This window comes from Haliaeetus leucocephalus, unplaced genomic scaffold, assembly GCF_000737465.1.
Source record: "Haliaeetus leucocephalus isolate CR32 unplaced genomic scaffold, Haliaeetus_leucocephalus-4.0 Scaffold1, whole genome shotgun sequence".
NCBI classification, from domain to species: domain Eukaryota; kingdom Metazoa; phylum Chordata; class Aves; order Accipitriformes; family Accipitridae; genus Haliaeetus; species Haliaeetus leucocephalus.
This window is the reverse complement of record NW_010972437.1, coordinates 12,898,610-12,915,014: the sequence shown is the minus strand read 5'-3', so window position 1 is coordinate 12,915,014 and position 16,405 is coordinate 12,898,610. Positions and strand designations below refer to the sequence as shown.

Below are 16,405 nucleotides of genomic sequence, written 5' to 3'. Positions count from 1 at the left end.
TTACAAACAAACTACTGAATAAAATTAATTTATTCTCTTTCCACAGGTCTGTGCCTCTAGGCTGGACCCGGATTATTTTATTTCCTCCGTTTTTGAAAGGTGGGGTTAAAAAATGAATGCTCTTGTTCTGTGTTGTTCTAGCTGTTGACTAATTTATGCCATGTGAGAGAAAAGGTGCATATCTGGTACACATCTTCAGTGGTACAACTCTGCCTAGCCAAAACTAACATTTACGAAGGGCTCTACTGAAAGAGGTATCTTGAGGTATATCCTTGATTTTATACAGGATCGCCTCTTGATTTACAGTGCAGTAGTGAAGCTTCAGACATTTGTTTTCTGAGCATCTTTAGGATTTTTTAAGTTTTACATGTGTTCATATGCAAGCTCTCAGGATATGCTAGCCTGAAGAAGTAGATAAATAGAGCTGCAATAGTAAGAGACACAGAAAGGTTATGTGCTTTTCTGCACATAATAAAATCAGGATTTGAAAACGAATTAATTGACATTAGCTTTTATATGTTCATAAATGTAAGGTGTTTTCATGTGGAGTAAGTACTACTATAGCATATTCCATAGATAGTTAAATAAAAATACAAATTTAAAAATAAGAGTGTTTTCATGTATGTTTGCATATTATTGCATTATATGCATTTCATTTTGTATTCATTTTGGGTTGTTGTGAATGGTATCCTGAGTTTATCAGTACATTTCACATTGGTGTTTTAATGTTGGAGAATGATGTTTCTGACTTTACTCTTTGCCATGTAGATTTAAGGTGGTAGATCTCTTAACGATGGCATCACAGCATCAAAATACAGTTCTTGATTCAGAGCACGAAAGGTCCATGTTGGAAGGAGCCTTAACGTTTTTGGTTCTTCTGTTAAGTCTTCGTTTACATTTGGGTAAGAAGCACTGCTTTAAGAATACCTGTATGTAAATAACATGCCTGTTCATTTATATTCAACATTTAGTAGCTACCATAAAGCTGATTAGCCATATAGTAACTTAAAGCATTCAACGCTTGGTTTCATTTTTGCCAATTACTGAATTTTAATCCCTTATGAATCAAAAATAGACATAATATATAAAAATGGAGAAAAATGGCTTTAGTGGAAGTAGGTGATTTGTGTATGTGATCACATGAAGATTCTGTATCTTCTTCTGAAAGACAGCAGTTTTAGTTTGTACCTGTCTTTTATGACTGAGGTTGTGTCTCTCATAACATTTGTGGGGCTCCCCTCCTCCCCCTTTTTTTGCTGTATTTTTATAGCACTGTATCATGACTTAATGTTTATATCAAGTTTAACTTGAGTTTCATGGCAAATATATGCTGAATGTCTGTTTTAAAATCATGCTATTTTAATGGCTTCTTAAATTTCATTGTTCTAGGAATGACAGATGATGAGATCCTCAGAGCAGAGATGGTAGCCCAGCTCTGCATGAATGACAGGACACACAGTTCATTATTGGATCTCATATCCTTGGAATATACTAACTAATGTGCATGAATGAGAATGACAGGTACCTGGGTAGTAGTGGGATTTTGGAGCTTGAATAACATGTTTTCAGCTTACATAATTGTAACAAATTGTGTAAAGGTGTGTTTGCATATACTTATCAGCAAAGGCATTTGCTCCAGCTTTGATTTTTCTTACCAAATATGCAATACTTTGTAATAGTTTTAAATCAGTTTTGATACAAGATGCCAAACTGCTCTTTTTATTATTTTTTAACACTAAAAAATTAGTCTTTTAGTGTGAAGTGAAAAGTCTGTTTTCCAATGACATTGTAGAAAGTTTAGTGAAGCATCGCCTTTATCTGGATTTGAGCCTTTGATTACTGCTAATTTTATGCCAGTATAAAAAGAAGCCACTTTACACTATTTTGGCTTTTGCTATCAATAGCTGAAAATGCAAATAATAGCAACTCTGAATGCTGCTTTGAAATTAGAGTGAAATGCATGTGTTACGGGGAGAAGTGTCTTTCTTGAAGAATAGCAAACTCTAGGAAGTCTTTCTGCACAGTGATATGGTTCATGTCCCCAGACAGCTGAATACAGATATGCAGGTTTTGTCGCTATCAGTGTATTAGGCTATGTAGGCAAATTAAATAGTTTGTGGTGATTGCCCAAAAGAGCTTGCAAGCCAGGGATAGCCGTTGAGAAAAAATGTTAGGAATTTATAAAGATAGGAAAGGAAGAGATTGAAAGTTAGAACTATATAATAAGTATTATTAATTATTACGATACGACCTAGTAACTCAATCGCTTAACTATGTAAAAATAAGTGAATCATTTGTATAAGCAATCACTTGTCACTAAGCAGAAGTTTTCTTATTTGTAACTGCTACTTGTGATTTGGCGTAATGTCAGTAGGTCAATTTAGTATTGCTACCAAACATGAGAAATAGCCAATCCAAGACGGAGAATTACTTACTGTGTTTATGAATCCCAAGCTATTTACTTGCTTTTTCTGCACTTAGCTGTAAATGCAAAATATTCTTGCTATGAAGAGAGCCAAATTGTTAGTAAATAAAGGCAAGTACAAAAACTTTACATACGCTACAGATAGTAGTTTTTATTTCTCATGTAATACTTGCTACATGCTTGGCTCAAGAGGTAATTGTCTTGCTTTAAAAAGTTTAATGTCCTAGCTAGGAGGCTTGGATTCACTTCAGTTATAGTTATTGTTCCATAGCATCTGGAGCATACAGACCTCTTGTGGTAAACACAGAGCACTGCCAAAATGTAGCCTGTGAAATGAGTGACTGCAAATATCAAGAGAGAAGTAAAACGCTGTGTCCTGCAACTAAGTTAACTTTCCTTTCCTTAACACAAACATTACATTCCAGAAAACCCCAATCCTAAAAGTGGTATTATTCCAGGAAGCTTAAGCTTTGAATCAGTCTTGTCAGCAGTTGCTGATTTTAAAGCTCCTGTCTTTGAACCTGGAGGTTCCATGCAACAAGGAATGTATACACCTAAAGGTATGGTAATCAGTGTCCTCGTATAACATAGTCAGTGGTAAGATGCTTAACTAGAGTTTTGTTTTTTTTTTTAACAAAAAACCCAAAAAACAACCCACCAAGCAATGATAAAACACACACCCCCCCTCAAAAAACCAAACCCAAAACCACCACCAAAGCCCCATAAAACTTGACTTTTTATCATCTATTGCTTATATTTAAGAGCACTACTAAATACTGTTAAGTCTTTAATAAATCCATTTTGATCTAGAGTGAAAATGGGCTTCTCATATTAATCAGGTATCCTTAAAAAGCAAGGGAAAAATGGAGAACTGAAAAATTGTTATTTGTATTTCATTGATCTGCATACTTAATGATTCGTGTGATTTAAAAAAATCTGATGTATGTTCGGTAGAGTTTAGAACTGTTTGCACTAATGAGGTGTCAGTTGTGAAGACCTTTTCTTTGAGTTTCTCCACAAGATATCATGATACATAATTATTTCTTTTATATTGCTTAACTATCTTAGTAGCCTGTAACATTCTTCCAGTCAGTAGTGAGGGTCTAGAACAAAGTTGAGATTAGACTGGTTATAGAATATTGTTCTGTAATTCTACAATGCATACAGTGCAAAAATAAGTTTCTTCACCTGACCAGCTTGTCATCTAAACTGGACTCAACATGGTGTTGGTATATGAAACGAGAGGAAGAATTTAAGAACTGAGTGTTCCATTACTGTTTCCTCTCACTGAGCAGATAAGCCTGTAGGAATCTGAAATGTTCCATGTGCTCTGGTTGTGCTTCAGCTTGTGGCAAAGCTGAAGAGGGATTAACTCCTTCCTCCCCTGGGTACCTCTCTTGAGAACTGGCGGGGTTGGGGTCTGACAATTCTGAAGCCATTTGGTTTGTAGGCTGTGTTCTTTTGTGGATTTTTTTTGTTGTCGTTAATGCAGGAACTAATACTGTACTGACTTGTTTGCCAATCTTTGTAGTGGGAGACTGATGAGTCAGTGAAGCTCTTTTGTACAAATTAACAACTAGTGATTTTGTGAAACCAAAGTTTTGAGACTGGATTCATTCTGGTTCCTTATGTGTAATTAAGCAGTTTAACACCTTATGTATTAAAAATAACTTTATTTTGATGTTCTGTAAATTGCATTTCCTTATGTCTGGTTTCTGGAGCTTGTGACATGCTGGTCTTTTCCATAACACAGTGTGAAGGAAAAAAAATGGATCATGGTATTTTTAATTATAACACTTTCTGTTTAGGGAATCTGATGCTAGATTATGGTGTTTGGGTTGTTTGGTTTTTTTTTTTAACACAGTTTACCTCTGGAATAGATTGTTTATTTTAAAGGGCTTTTTTAAGTATCTCATCTATAGCAGTGAATACTGAAGTAATTTGTAACACTGTGCAGAATCCCTTTTTCTTAAAGTATAATAAAAAACTGAAAGAGCTTCTGCAGGAATAAAAGCCATCATGGTTTTCTTGTGTACTATAGCCTTTTAAGTGTTTATAATCTTTATAAGACTATATAGATTCTCAAAAAGAATGGTAGTATTCCAGTTGCTTTTAAGAATTGTAGTTTGTGGCCTGTCACAGTTTAAGCAAGTCATGTTGAGATCCATTCCCCCTAATCCCTTATTTCCCTAAATTAGGGAGCAGGGCGGGGAGTGTGGAAATCTACTTTATGATCATAGAAGCCCCAGATTTTGCTTCCATTAACCATGGGTTAAAAAAAAACCAAACCAACTTCCAAAAAAAGGACATAGTTCTTGTTCTCTGTGGATTCATGTGCTGAAGATGAGCTGTGTGTGCATTTCTAATACTCCCTGTTTGGCTCCCTCACTTAGTCCTTTTTCCTCATTGTGCATTAGCAGCCCAAACAAGCTTGGTCTGTGTTTCAGTAGTAAACTCTGTCCAGAAAAAAATTGATTTTTTGCAAGCTAAGTTTGATCTTATTTCATACATAGTAGAAACTATGCTAAGTGTTCTCTCTCAGCAATGTATGAGGGTATCTGTAGGACTGTTAACATTAGTAGGGGTTAATAGGAGTATAGACCACTTGTCTTCCCTCCTGGAGGAAATTAATCTCAAAAGCATAATGAAGCTGCCTGCTTTTGCCTGTGAAAACTTTAAAGAATGTTGTAAGCACTTGTGTTGTGTTATGCCTGCTGGTGGAGCTAAAATTCTGTATCCACTGGTTTTCTTCTTCCTTTGACGGGATCATTGACTCTTGTCTTCGTATTGCTGTGTTGTGGGAGCTAAACACTTACAAACAATTAATAGAATGAACAGCTTCATTTGGCTTTAGGTTGGAAACTTAGTTTTGATTTTAATAACTCATAAATAGAAAAAAAAATAGCAGTTAAATAGGATATCTTTATTTATAGTCTGTTTAGACATTTCTGTTTGTGATTGCTCTGAAAAGCCACTCTGGATGTTACTTTAGAGCTACTAAATTAAATGGCAATAACTAAGATTTTAATGCCAAAATAATGCATAGATATTAGTTATAAAACAAAGACATGTTTGTAGAGGATTGATCAAAAATGTTATTTGATAAGAAACCTGGCCATTTGCGAGACTGAACAAAAAATTGTGGTGGTATAGTCATTTGGCTCACTGCACTTAATAATTAAATATCACCAACCTGCTAACTGCTCTGCAGTCTTTACTTCCTATTTTCAAGGGGCTTGTGCTTATCAAATACCAAGTGAAAAATAATTAAAGCCTTTTCTTACATGTATTTGGGAATTAAAAAGAGCAAAACAAGCTGCGTATGAAAAAGGTGTTTTGGGGGCTGCCTTCATATACTTACACTTGGATAAGTACATTTGCTTAGATTTTAAAATGAATTTGAAATTGTTTTCCTTTAAAAAACTTTCTTCAGCATGTTACAACTGTTATTTTAACAGAAACATGTGATTTTTCTTTTTATCTATTATCCCATATTGTAAACTATTACATAACGGAAGAGAAAGCTAGAAGACACTAAAATAAAGCTTGTTAATAGAAAAGATCTATTGCCTTAACAGATTGTTAATTTTTTTGTTTGGAACTAAGAAAAATATTTTTGGTGAAATTTTGTTATTTTGATAAGTAGTAGTAATTATTAGTATACTAAGTTTTATTAGTAAAAATTACTGTACTTTGCTGCAAAGAAATTATTATATAATAGAAAACTACATAATTAAAGCTAGTTATGAAGAGAATCCAGAATAAGTTGTAAGGTCTGTAATGAGAATTTTAACATGTGACTTCCTTTAAACAACAGCTGAAGTTTGGGATAAAGAATTTGACCCTGTCATGGTAATACTTCGAACGGTTTACCGTAGAGATGTGCAGTCTGCAATGGACAGATACACAGCATTGTAAGTTGCATCATTTTTAGAAATGTAACATCATATTGTTGCTCATTGCACAGTAAATATTTTGTTTTCATTGTCTGGTAATGCTAATCTTGTTATCAATGTTTTCGGGCCTCAGATTTGTCCTTGAGTAAACAGTTTATAAATTTACAGGCAGCATCAGGGTTTCGGTTAGCTTAGTCTGTTACTCTTCCATAAATGTTTAAAAATACATCTGAAGTGCCACAAAGTAGTGAATGTCATCACAGGTGAAATACTTAACCAAAAGTTAATATTTAAAAATCAGTTACAAGTTACTTAAATAAAAATACATAAGGCTGCTTTCTTTATTTTACTTCTAGGTACATGAAGCACACTGTTACAGTGTTCTGTGTTTTGAAATTATATTGAAGACAATATGGGATTTTTCTATGTATTCACCCATGACAGAAACCATAGGTGAATTAAATTCTGATTTAAATACAGGAAAAAATACTTGTGGCACCCCTTTAAGTTCTCAGAAGCAAGATGATTTGGTCTTAATTCTGTCCGTTAACATTCCATTCCTTAACAGTTTCTTACCCTTATACATTTTTATTTCAGCTAATTTAATTTGGCTGTCTTTTAGTGAGAAAAATAAGACTGGATTCAGTTTGCGTATACATACCAATTTTTGGAATGCTGCTTAAGTAAATTAAATGGTATAGAAATGCTCATCAGTTCTGAAGTTGGTCTAAACAAAAAGAATGCGGGATAGTTATCTATCAGTTGTCTACATTATTGCGGTGTTTAACAGAAGTGTTATTTGTTTCAACAGTTTAAAGCAAAGTGGTAAATTCCCTGGGAACCCATGGCCTCCTTACAAGAAGAGAACACCACTACATCCAAGTTACAAAGGTCTCATAAAGCTTTTACACTGTAAAACCCTGCACATTGTGCTGTTCACGCTTCTTTACAAGGTACAGCCATAAATCTCATTAAGTCCAGTATTTTCCTTCCACTTTTTTAGAACAGGGGATCTTAGAAGCATGATTTTTTTAATAAATTATTTACAGTAGTTAGGTTCAAATTTATATAATTTTTAAATTTTTGTTTTATCTTCTAGGTCTAGTATGATGATGTTTTTCCACCATTTTCATTACTTCACAAATTATTATTTCATATACACATACACTAAGTGATGTACACAAGTGGACGAGCAGTCCTGCTCTGAGGAACACTAACCATCAGAGTTGCCATTTGAATTGTTGCTCTGTGGTGGTTTCATGGAGCATGGTGGTGTGCGTGGTGTTCCTTTGGCTCCCACTGCAGAGTTTTAAGGCATCAGAAGCCTGTTCAAATATATGCAACCGTGATGGCTTTAGATCCTAAATGGCAAATAGGTCTCATAACTGCAGTTGGTTCTAACATCACTTCCTAGATATATTCTGATTTTTGATGATGTTACAGCACTTGTTTTTCAGGACTAATTGATGCCTTTAAATTGTATTTGATTTTGTCTTTGGTAGTTGGCTGCCCTCTTTAAGAGAAGTGCATCCTTTTTTGAAGAGTTTGTTCATCAGAAAATGGGACTTTGATTTTGTCTTTGTACTTGGAAAGTGCTTTCAAACCAGTGTGCTGCAGAGGCCCGTGAGGGACTATAGACAGTGGTTTGATTGAGTAGTGTTTTTCCTGGGCACACTTTTGTGCTCTTTGAAGTGCTCCCAGCTCCCCTAAAGCTCTTGTATTTTTTCATTATTAAACTTCTGTTGAATAGAAAATATCTGTTGTTAAGTACAGTAATAACTGTGTGGTATTCAGAGAGCCATGCTTATTCCCACAGTTGTTTCAGCTGATTTCTTTCTCTAATGAAGTATCATGTAAGTTGTCAGTATGCCATTAAGATGAGTGAAGGCTTAAGATTTTACCTGAATTCATTCAATAGATTTCACCTTTATGACAGAAAAGTACTTTTTCTCAAAAGCTTCATATTACTTACAAATTAATGACCTCAGTAAACTATAAGTTTTGCTATGTAATTAGTGCAATTTCAAAAATCTAACAATATAAAAAGTTGACTGTTTACTACTAATTCTTCCTTACCCATAATAGAATGAGACATGTTATGGAGAAGACTGAATTTCATGTGCAGAGACTATTGAATGAAACTTTTGGAAGCTCAATAGTACAACATCTAATGGTTGGTCAAGGTTTTCCATTGTCAGATACCTCGTTCCTTATCTTGCCAAAATTTAACTCATGGCTGACATTTTTCATGCTGAATGCCTGTTCTGGCATGAGGTTCCAAAACTCGAGCAAGGACAAAATACGTCCCCTTTTCCCATGTTTTAAACATTTTTTTTATCAAGATTCTGGTTCTGAATTTAGCCAAACTGTAGACATTGCAGTTACATTGTGTGCATGTTCAGTGGTTGTTTATTTTATTCTGTTAACTGTTGAAGTCCCAAGAAAGCCCCAGACCAGGCATGCTCCACACCAGAGCTGATTAGAACTTTGCCTGCAGTGGCAGTACCTTGTTCCCCAAGGATTTCCATCATTTTGGTCAGAGAAGCTGCTGTGTGCAGTATATTTAACCCTGCTTAGCCCTGGCGTGCTGCAGGGGCTGGGCTGCCTGATCACTGCAGGGTGAAGAACAAGGCTGAAATGTGGTGGTATGTAGCAGAGACTGGGGAAGGAGCATACCTAGAGAAGGTACTAGACAGGAAACTTACAGAAAGGCTGCTGATGAAAAGGGAAGCTTGGGATTATGTATAAGATGAAATTAATATTTTGACATGGAACAAAAACAGAGAATGTAGGGAAGGAATACATCATCTTTTACTGCCTTGCTCAGTGGGGTTTTTGGTAATTTTTTTCTTTTATTCCATTAAGAAGCTTCAAGGACTTAAATCTTGAGAATCTTAAAATTTCTGCGTTGCTGTTTTAGCTGGGATACTGAACACATTTCTACCAGCTTTATGGATGGTAGAAATTACATAGTGATTGATTCCATGTGTTGGCTTAAATGATATTTGGTCTATTTGTGAAATGTTGCCAATTTATGACAGCCTTTATATCTCTTGACTTTTGGGACTGCCTACAGAAGAACAGTAAACTACATTTGATGATTTGACTTTTCAGAAGTGTTAGTCAACATGACTTTTTATTCTGACTAGTACAACTGCACTTGGTTTTCATATTAATGTAATACTGAGTGCCCTTTTTAATTAAATAATCTCTGTAATCTCAGATTTCATTGGGTTTGATTAAATCAGCTGCTCAAACATAGTTTAGAAAAGCGATTGTAAAACAATATTTGTTTTAAGAACTTCTCTCTGATGTTTCTAATGGGTGTATCTACTTAGGAAATTTGGCCCATTCAAAACCAAGTTGTATTTCAAACTTTACTAGGCTACAGTCTAAAAATATTCATTTCTATAGTAGCCTGTCTACAATGAAATTTTAAACATATTTTCTCATATACTTTTTTGTAACTTGCAGGTTCTTGCCATTTTCTTCCCTTTAAGTCAGACTGTTCTCAAGAGGAAGGTTGTCCTGGTTTTTAATTTCAGCAGCACTGGTTCTTTCTCTCAATGCATTGAAAGCTGTGTTAGAAGAAAGATACGGGCATTTATTAATTTAAAGATAAGGTTATTTATTATTTGTAATTAAAAAAGATTATGTGAAGGTGGTTGTGAACTAAATTAATGTTAACCCTTCTAGTGTTCCCAGTTATCCAGGCATTGCTTATAGGACTAGGATCTCACGAGGCCTTATGGTGACTGATCACGTGAAAAAGGAAGGGAAGGCTAGGTGCAGCTCTTTGGTTGTAGCTGACAGCAGTGGTATCTGTGCAGCTTTACCTGGTGCTTTGGTGTTAAAGTAAATTGCAGCTTGAACTAGTAACAATTTTAAAGTACAAGTTTGTTTGACTGGAAAGAGATGTAAAATTAAATTTTGCTTTTGTTGTGATGCTCAAAGGTTTTTTCTAAACCTCAGAATAATTTTTAATCATCCTAAAAAATTAAATTAAATAAAAACTGAAGTGTCCAAAGTGTATTACCCAGAACACTCTTTTAGTATATTTAGATATATTGAAGTTGTAATAGGCTGAGTGGAATAATGATTTCCTGTCTTTTAAATACAACACTCCTGTTGATCCATCACATCCAAAATTATATGACTTATTTTGTAGTAGTGTTCCATTACTGTTATTGGAGAACTATATTAATGTTACTACTCTTACTATTCCTGGCCTCCTTGGAACTTTTTTTTTTTTATCCAATAGTATAATCACTAATCAGGTATTTTGTTGGAGCATTCAGTCATAACAAGAGTGAAGTTTAAAATATCTTGCTGATGTTTCAGAGTAGATGTTCCAGGAACTTGAACAGGCAATTCACTGCTCTTGAAAATAATTTTTTCCTAACTGTATTTTTATGCATATGATAGGAATTTGAAAGTCTTATTGTGCAACAAAAAGAAAACTATTTTAAATGCTAAAATTGGTGCTCTGTGTCTACCAAAAATACACTAGGGTAGCAAGTGTTGTTATGGTGTTCTGCCTGTTAAATCCTTCCTTTTTAACTGATACTTGTATCTCATGATACAGCTCTAGTGAGCACAGTGACTAATTAAGAAAAAAAAAACACAGGCAAAAATCACATATGTGGCTCAAGACCTTCTACCTTTTCTAGTGTGGCTAACCTGGAAAGTCATGCTCAGAGATAGAATTTGTAGGTAGTATCTTGAGCTTCTTCATATGAGACTCCTGGCTACTTTCTTTACCTTCCAGTTTAGATTAGAGACGTCCATCAGGTTTTTGGCAGATTTTGGGGTTTTTTTGTAATAGAGACTGTGAGAGTATCAAAGATAAAACCTTCTAAGATGTGAATGTCTGTTTTTCTGCCTAGATATTAATGGATCATCAGAATTTATCAGAACACGTGCTTTGCATGGTTTTGTATTTGATTGAACTGGGGTTGGAAAATTCTCCAGAACAAGAGTCAGATGAAGAGGTAAGAATAAATACCATCTTTTTCATTAAAATATAAAAGTATTGTCTAATGATTCAATATTCTTTAAGATTAGATGTTTATTAATATTATAATTTTACCATCGGAATTAGAACAAAACATCTTTATTTGCTTAAGCAGGGATCAACTAAGCAAAAAAAAAAAAAAAGAACAAAACTGCATACTGTTGTGAAGAGGAGTGTGGTATCTTGTTATGTTTTTCAACAGTTTCTGTACATGTAACCTGACAACACAGATTGGTTAGATCTTTACTACTCTGTAAATTAGTACTTGAAATTGGGTGCAAAAAACAGTTACAGTGATTGAATCTAAAACTCGCTTAGATTTCTATATTTTCAATGGAAACCTTTATCACTGAGCATTTTATTGCTAAAGCTCTGTATCTTCTAAAATACGTGAATTAGCCAAAATTTTAGCAGTGCTTTTGATGAGAATTTTAATATAAGGAGCCATTATTTTTCATGATTCCAGGTTCCCTTATGGTATATGACTTTCATAATTTTTCCTATTGTTTACTATTGCTTATATGACTGCGGATCTGCCACATTTTTCAGATTGACTTCTGTAGAGTTTGGATTTTTTGTATTAATCTTGGATTGTACCGCTTTGGATTATCCCGAGTAGTTCCTTTTACTTCTCCTGGATAGCACTATTTGCATGTATTTGATTGTATTCAAATCAAACATGTAGATGTATATATTTATCAGACCTGTAGTCCTCATGGTAGGCATCAGTCACATCATAATTTTTAAGAGGTATATCAGCTTTAGTGAGGTGTACATACTGTTCAACATATTGTTCCTATCTCATGGAGAGATGATGGCCTCTGTAATACAGTTACAAAAGCAATATGAATTATTGTAACATATAAGAAAAAGTACACTTTTTTAAAATTATTATTTTAGGAATCTGCAAGTGGACAGGAGCGTTGCCATGATAGTTGGTTTCCGGGTAGTAACTTGGTTTCTAACATGCGTCACTTCATTAACTATGTCCGAGTCAGAGTACCAGAAACTGCTCCAGAGGTGAAGAGGGAACCACCTGCAAGTACAAGTTCTGATGGTTTAGCTTCATCACAAGTAAGTACATACAAATGCCAGTCCTTTTCCTAGATTAGTTTAAGTTATTGCCTGTTTTGGCTTTTTTTGTTAGGATTATTTGTTTAACTGCTTTTATGAATATTTTAGGATAATTCTTTTTCTCCAGTAATCTTTCGCAAGTGTACTGATAACAGAAATAGAAGTTGTTTCAAATTATACCTCCTTCCAAATGGTGTATTTAATGACTTTTTTTTGTCCTCAATCTACCAGAGTTCAAGGCGGAAGAGCCTCCAGAGAGAGGTAGATCTGTGTGCAGTTTGTTCTCCTAAGCGATTAACTAGCAACATGGCTTTAATTGTGCTCACTTTAACATTCAGTGAAATCTTCTAATTTTCCTGAATTTCCTTTTAATTCATATTGCAAGGACTCATGCTTTTTTCATATCCTTGATTGTAAACTTAGGTAGTAGACTTTTAAGCAAAGAAATTCCCTTACTTTTTTAATACATATTTTGAAATAAAAGCTTTCTGTCAAGTAAAATGTCATTGACAGCTTACTGCTCGAGCTTTGTGTTTAGGCCTGTTTTGTCTTGCCGAGATGTTACTAACATTTAATAATGTAGAGTAGTCCTAGCTTTCTCGAATCTAGGTAAGTTTAACCTAGCATTGAAAATGCATTTGAAATTATTAATGGCAAGTTTATTTGGTGGTTTTTTTTGTAAAAACAAAATGAATATGTAAATGGTTGGATCCTGAAAGACTTATAGCTGGTTGATAATATAATCTCTGTGTCAGGATTGTTTTTGTATACAGCACTTCAGATTATGGTATGCCAGATGTAGTGAAATACAATGGATGTTTCTTTTGCATGTTAATATTAGAAAAATAGATCAAAATTTAAGGTAGGTAGGTGAAATGAAATAGATTAAAATGTAAGGAAGGTAGGTGAGGTGATTGTTAGAATACCACTTTTATATTCGATCTCTGTAGTATTTGGTATATGAGAGTTGCTTCCATGTATCCTTAATTTGGGACTGAAAGCAAGGGTAGCATAGAACAGAACCATTTGAATGTGTTCAGTCATTAATGTAACTGCACTCACGTTCTCATGTGTCCTGAATGGCAAGCTCTGCTTGCAAATATTGGTATGTGGCTTCTAGATCTCGGCTAATGCATCCACACAAAATGGACTATGCCCGTGGGGATGTGGGGGCTCACCTATGTTCAGCTGTGTGGGATTAGGAGTTACATTGTGCAGTAGTGCTCAGTGGACTTTAATAAAGACATTTAAATGGCATAAAGATATTGAAATTATGAATGTTCCCAAAAAAGTAAGGAAATACTACTTGGAGAACAGAATTCTAAGTTTGACTAGAGTAAAGCCAGTTGTTAGTTGTTTTGGTATGGATGGTATTTTCATTTTGTGGTTGGCTTTTTATGCAGCTATGTGTAACAGATTTGTATAAAAGTATGATGAGCAGGGTTAGTATTTTGCTATACCAAATTTCAATAAATTTTGGAAGGGGAGAGGAAACTTAAAATGTTTCGTGCTTTTCCTCCTAGTTTAAAATGTTTTCTATAGTTTTATAAATGTATGTTGTTTATACTTGTATTTTGGAAAATTAAACATTCTAATTTTTTTCCCAAGAATTCAGGAACAGCTCAAGTGTTCAGTTTGGTTGCAGAACGTAGAAAGAAATTTCAGGAGATCATCAATCGGAACACCAGTGAGGCAAATCAGGTGGTTCGGCCTAAAACATCAATGAAATGGTCGGCACCTGGTGCAACTCCACAGCTAACCACAGCCATTCTAGAAGTCAAGGAAAGCATACTGTCCTTGCTGATTAAATTGCATCACAAACTCTCAGGAAAACAAAACTCTTACTATCCTCCGTGGTTGGATGATGTGGATGTTTTAATCCACCCAGAAATTCCAAGATACTCTCATGGTGATGGAATGACGGCAGTAGAAAGAATTTTATTGAAAGCTGCTGTGCAGAGCAGATTGAATAAACGTATAATTGAAGAGATATGCAGAAAGGTGACACCTCCTGTACCACCGAAAAAGATTAGTTCTGCAGAGAAGAAAACTTTGGATAAAGAAGAAAGGTAACATTAATAATAAAGTAAAGGGGCGGTATAAGGGCAGTGTGTGTTGTGCATCTATTGACTGATCTGTCTCTAGGTCTTTGCATGAGTTACTCATTAAAATAATAAGTCTTAATTCTACAGTTCTCTTCTTTATCCATTTTGTATATATGTGATTTACATGGGTACTGAGGAAGAACCTGTGTCTTGCTAATTTGGATCTTTAAATTAGAAAACTTTCATAATGACTTTATGTGATATACACGCTGACATTCATGTTGCCATGTATGCCACTCATATATACAAAGGTGCAGAATTAAGACTGGGTTAACTTTTGAGGCTTAACTGTGCAACCTCAAGATGAGTTAGAAGATTTTTTTGATTTGTATTGTCTGTTCATTCACATACACACGTCACACCATGAACGGTTTTGTTTGGTTTTTTACTGTATGTGGGTTTGGTAATGCTGCCTTTTTTGCTTGTCCGACACAATGAATTTTAAAATTCTGGGGGTTTAATTTTTTATAGTTTTTAATTTTAAAAAAACTATATTTATATTTTCTTGTATTGTGTCCTGAAAACCTGTATGCCACATGTCTGTCTTGGGCTGAAATTTTGGGGGGAAAAAAGCTCAGACAGTCTTGAGATTGAGGTTGGGGCGCAGTGAGTCCTGAGAGCACCCAGAATACTAGCACTACTGGAACTGAATGCAGACAGCCTGCTTCTCTTCTGCTTTCAGCAACTGCTGTGTTTGCATGTGAGTCCTATGGAAGAGGAATCATCCAGTTCAAATGCCTAGAGGACAGCAACTAGAACGGAGAAGTAGAGGTTAAAACTAGGACTGGCAAGGACAGAGTTGAAGACTGGGACTGCAAGGAGAAACCTTCTGGTCGATGTAATAGCAAAGGGAAGATGCCAGGTCAAGGGGAGAGTTGATGTGGGAAGACTCAAGCTGGCAAGGTGGGGATGTTAGGGAAGAACTGGGTTGACAGGACAGAAATACTCAGAGAAGAGTAGCAAATGAAAACCAAATTTTAGTGAAAATCTCAACGGGGGAGAATGGAGTCTTGAGAGTCGATAGAAGGAGAATGTGGAACAGGAATGCAAATGCCTGGTGGGCATGAGTAAGGCAGAGGTTGGCATTTGGGGAAGGTAATAGAGCCAGCCAGAAAGAAGAGTTGGCTGGAGTGGGGCAGTGGGAGGAGATTGGTAGCTGGTTAGTGCAAAAGACTGAAACACGGCATTTGAAGCAGGGGGGTGGTGGATAGGTTAGAAGGTTCAGGTCTAGAGAGTGGGGTGGTTGGGTCAGAGAACTTGCCACGTTCACTGAGGTAGAGACAGGGCACAGGCTGGAATGGACAACAATACTTGAGTGCTTGTCTGTGCAGTATTTTGGTGTATTAATGGTTTATGTAACCAGACTATATGATTACAGTTCTAGAAATTTGGGTAGAAGCATGCAGCCATCTGACTGGGTTTCTGGATTACCTTTATTTATCTTGCTATTTTTATTTGTTTGAAAATAAATTTTTCACTAAATTCTCTCTGATATGTCCAAGACCTCCACCGTATTTGAAAATTAAACATAAAAAAAAAATTGTATTTTTTGTAAGTTGCATACTTTACAAAGTAAAATTAATTTTTTCTTGCAAGTGTTCAGTTAATGGTTTAATGTTCAACATCCCTTGTAATGGTTCAGTAAGTGAGAGTAATAGTCAAGGTTTAGCATGTAAAATTGTCTTTCAGAAAATGCCAAACTGAATGGCTGCTTTAGATAAAACACAGCTACATCTTGGACACCTACTTGTTATTGTGTTACTCAATAGTGCTAGATTTATGTACCAGAGAATCATGGGAATCAGTGAATCGAGTAATTTTCCATATAGAAAAGGGTAAGGTCATTCCTTGCCCCCTGTAAAGGATATGGTATTTTCAAGGATCTATTGCG

At 35.2% G+C, this 16,405-nt stretch overlaps 1 protein-coding gene across 3 annotated transcripts in view; it reads left to right on the top strand.

The window, feature by feature from the left end:
• The window catches only part of UBR3 (ubiquitin protein ligase E3 component n-recognin 3 (putative)), a 120,788-nt gene that overhangs the window by 41,685 nt on the left and 62,698 nt on the right, over positions 1-16,405 (top strand). For 2 of the 3 annotated variants that reach the window (XR_774298.1, XM_010567008.1), the window contains exons 15-24: positions 47-99; positions 769-902; positions 1,390-1,475; positions 2,844-2,985; positions 6,243-6,339; positions 7,133-7,274; positions 11,208-11,312; positions 12,236-12,409; positions 12,641-12,670; positions 14,018-14,478. Coding sequence is in view for 2 of the 3 variants with exons in the window: in XM_010567008.1 (XP_010565310.1) it covers positions 47-99; positions 769-902; positions 1,390-1,475; positions 2,844-2,985; positions 6,243-6,339; positions 7,133-7,274; positions 11,208-11,312; positions 12,236-12,409; positions 12,641-12,670; positions 14,018-14,478 (1,424 nt within the window). In the remaining variant the exon portion in view is untranslated. The remainder of the gene's footprint in view (positions 1-46; positions 100-768; positions 903-1,389; positions 1,476-2,843; positions 2,986-6,242; positions 6,340-7,132; positions 7,275-11,207; positions 11,313-12,235; positions 12,410-12,640; positions 12,671-14,017; positions 14,479-16,405) is intronic. The other variant, XM_010567016.1, reaches the window with a different exon arrangement.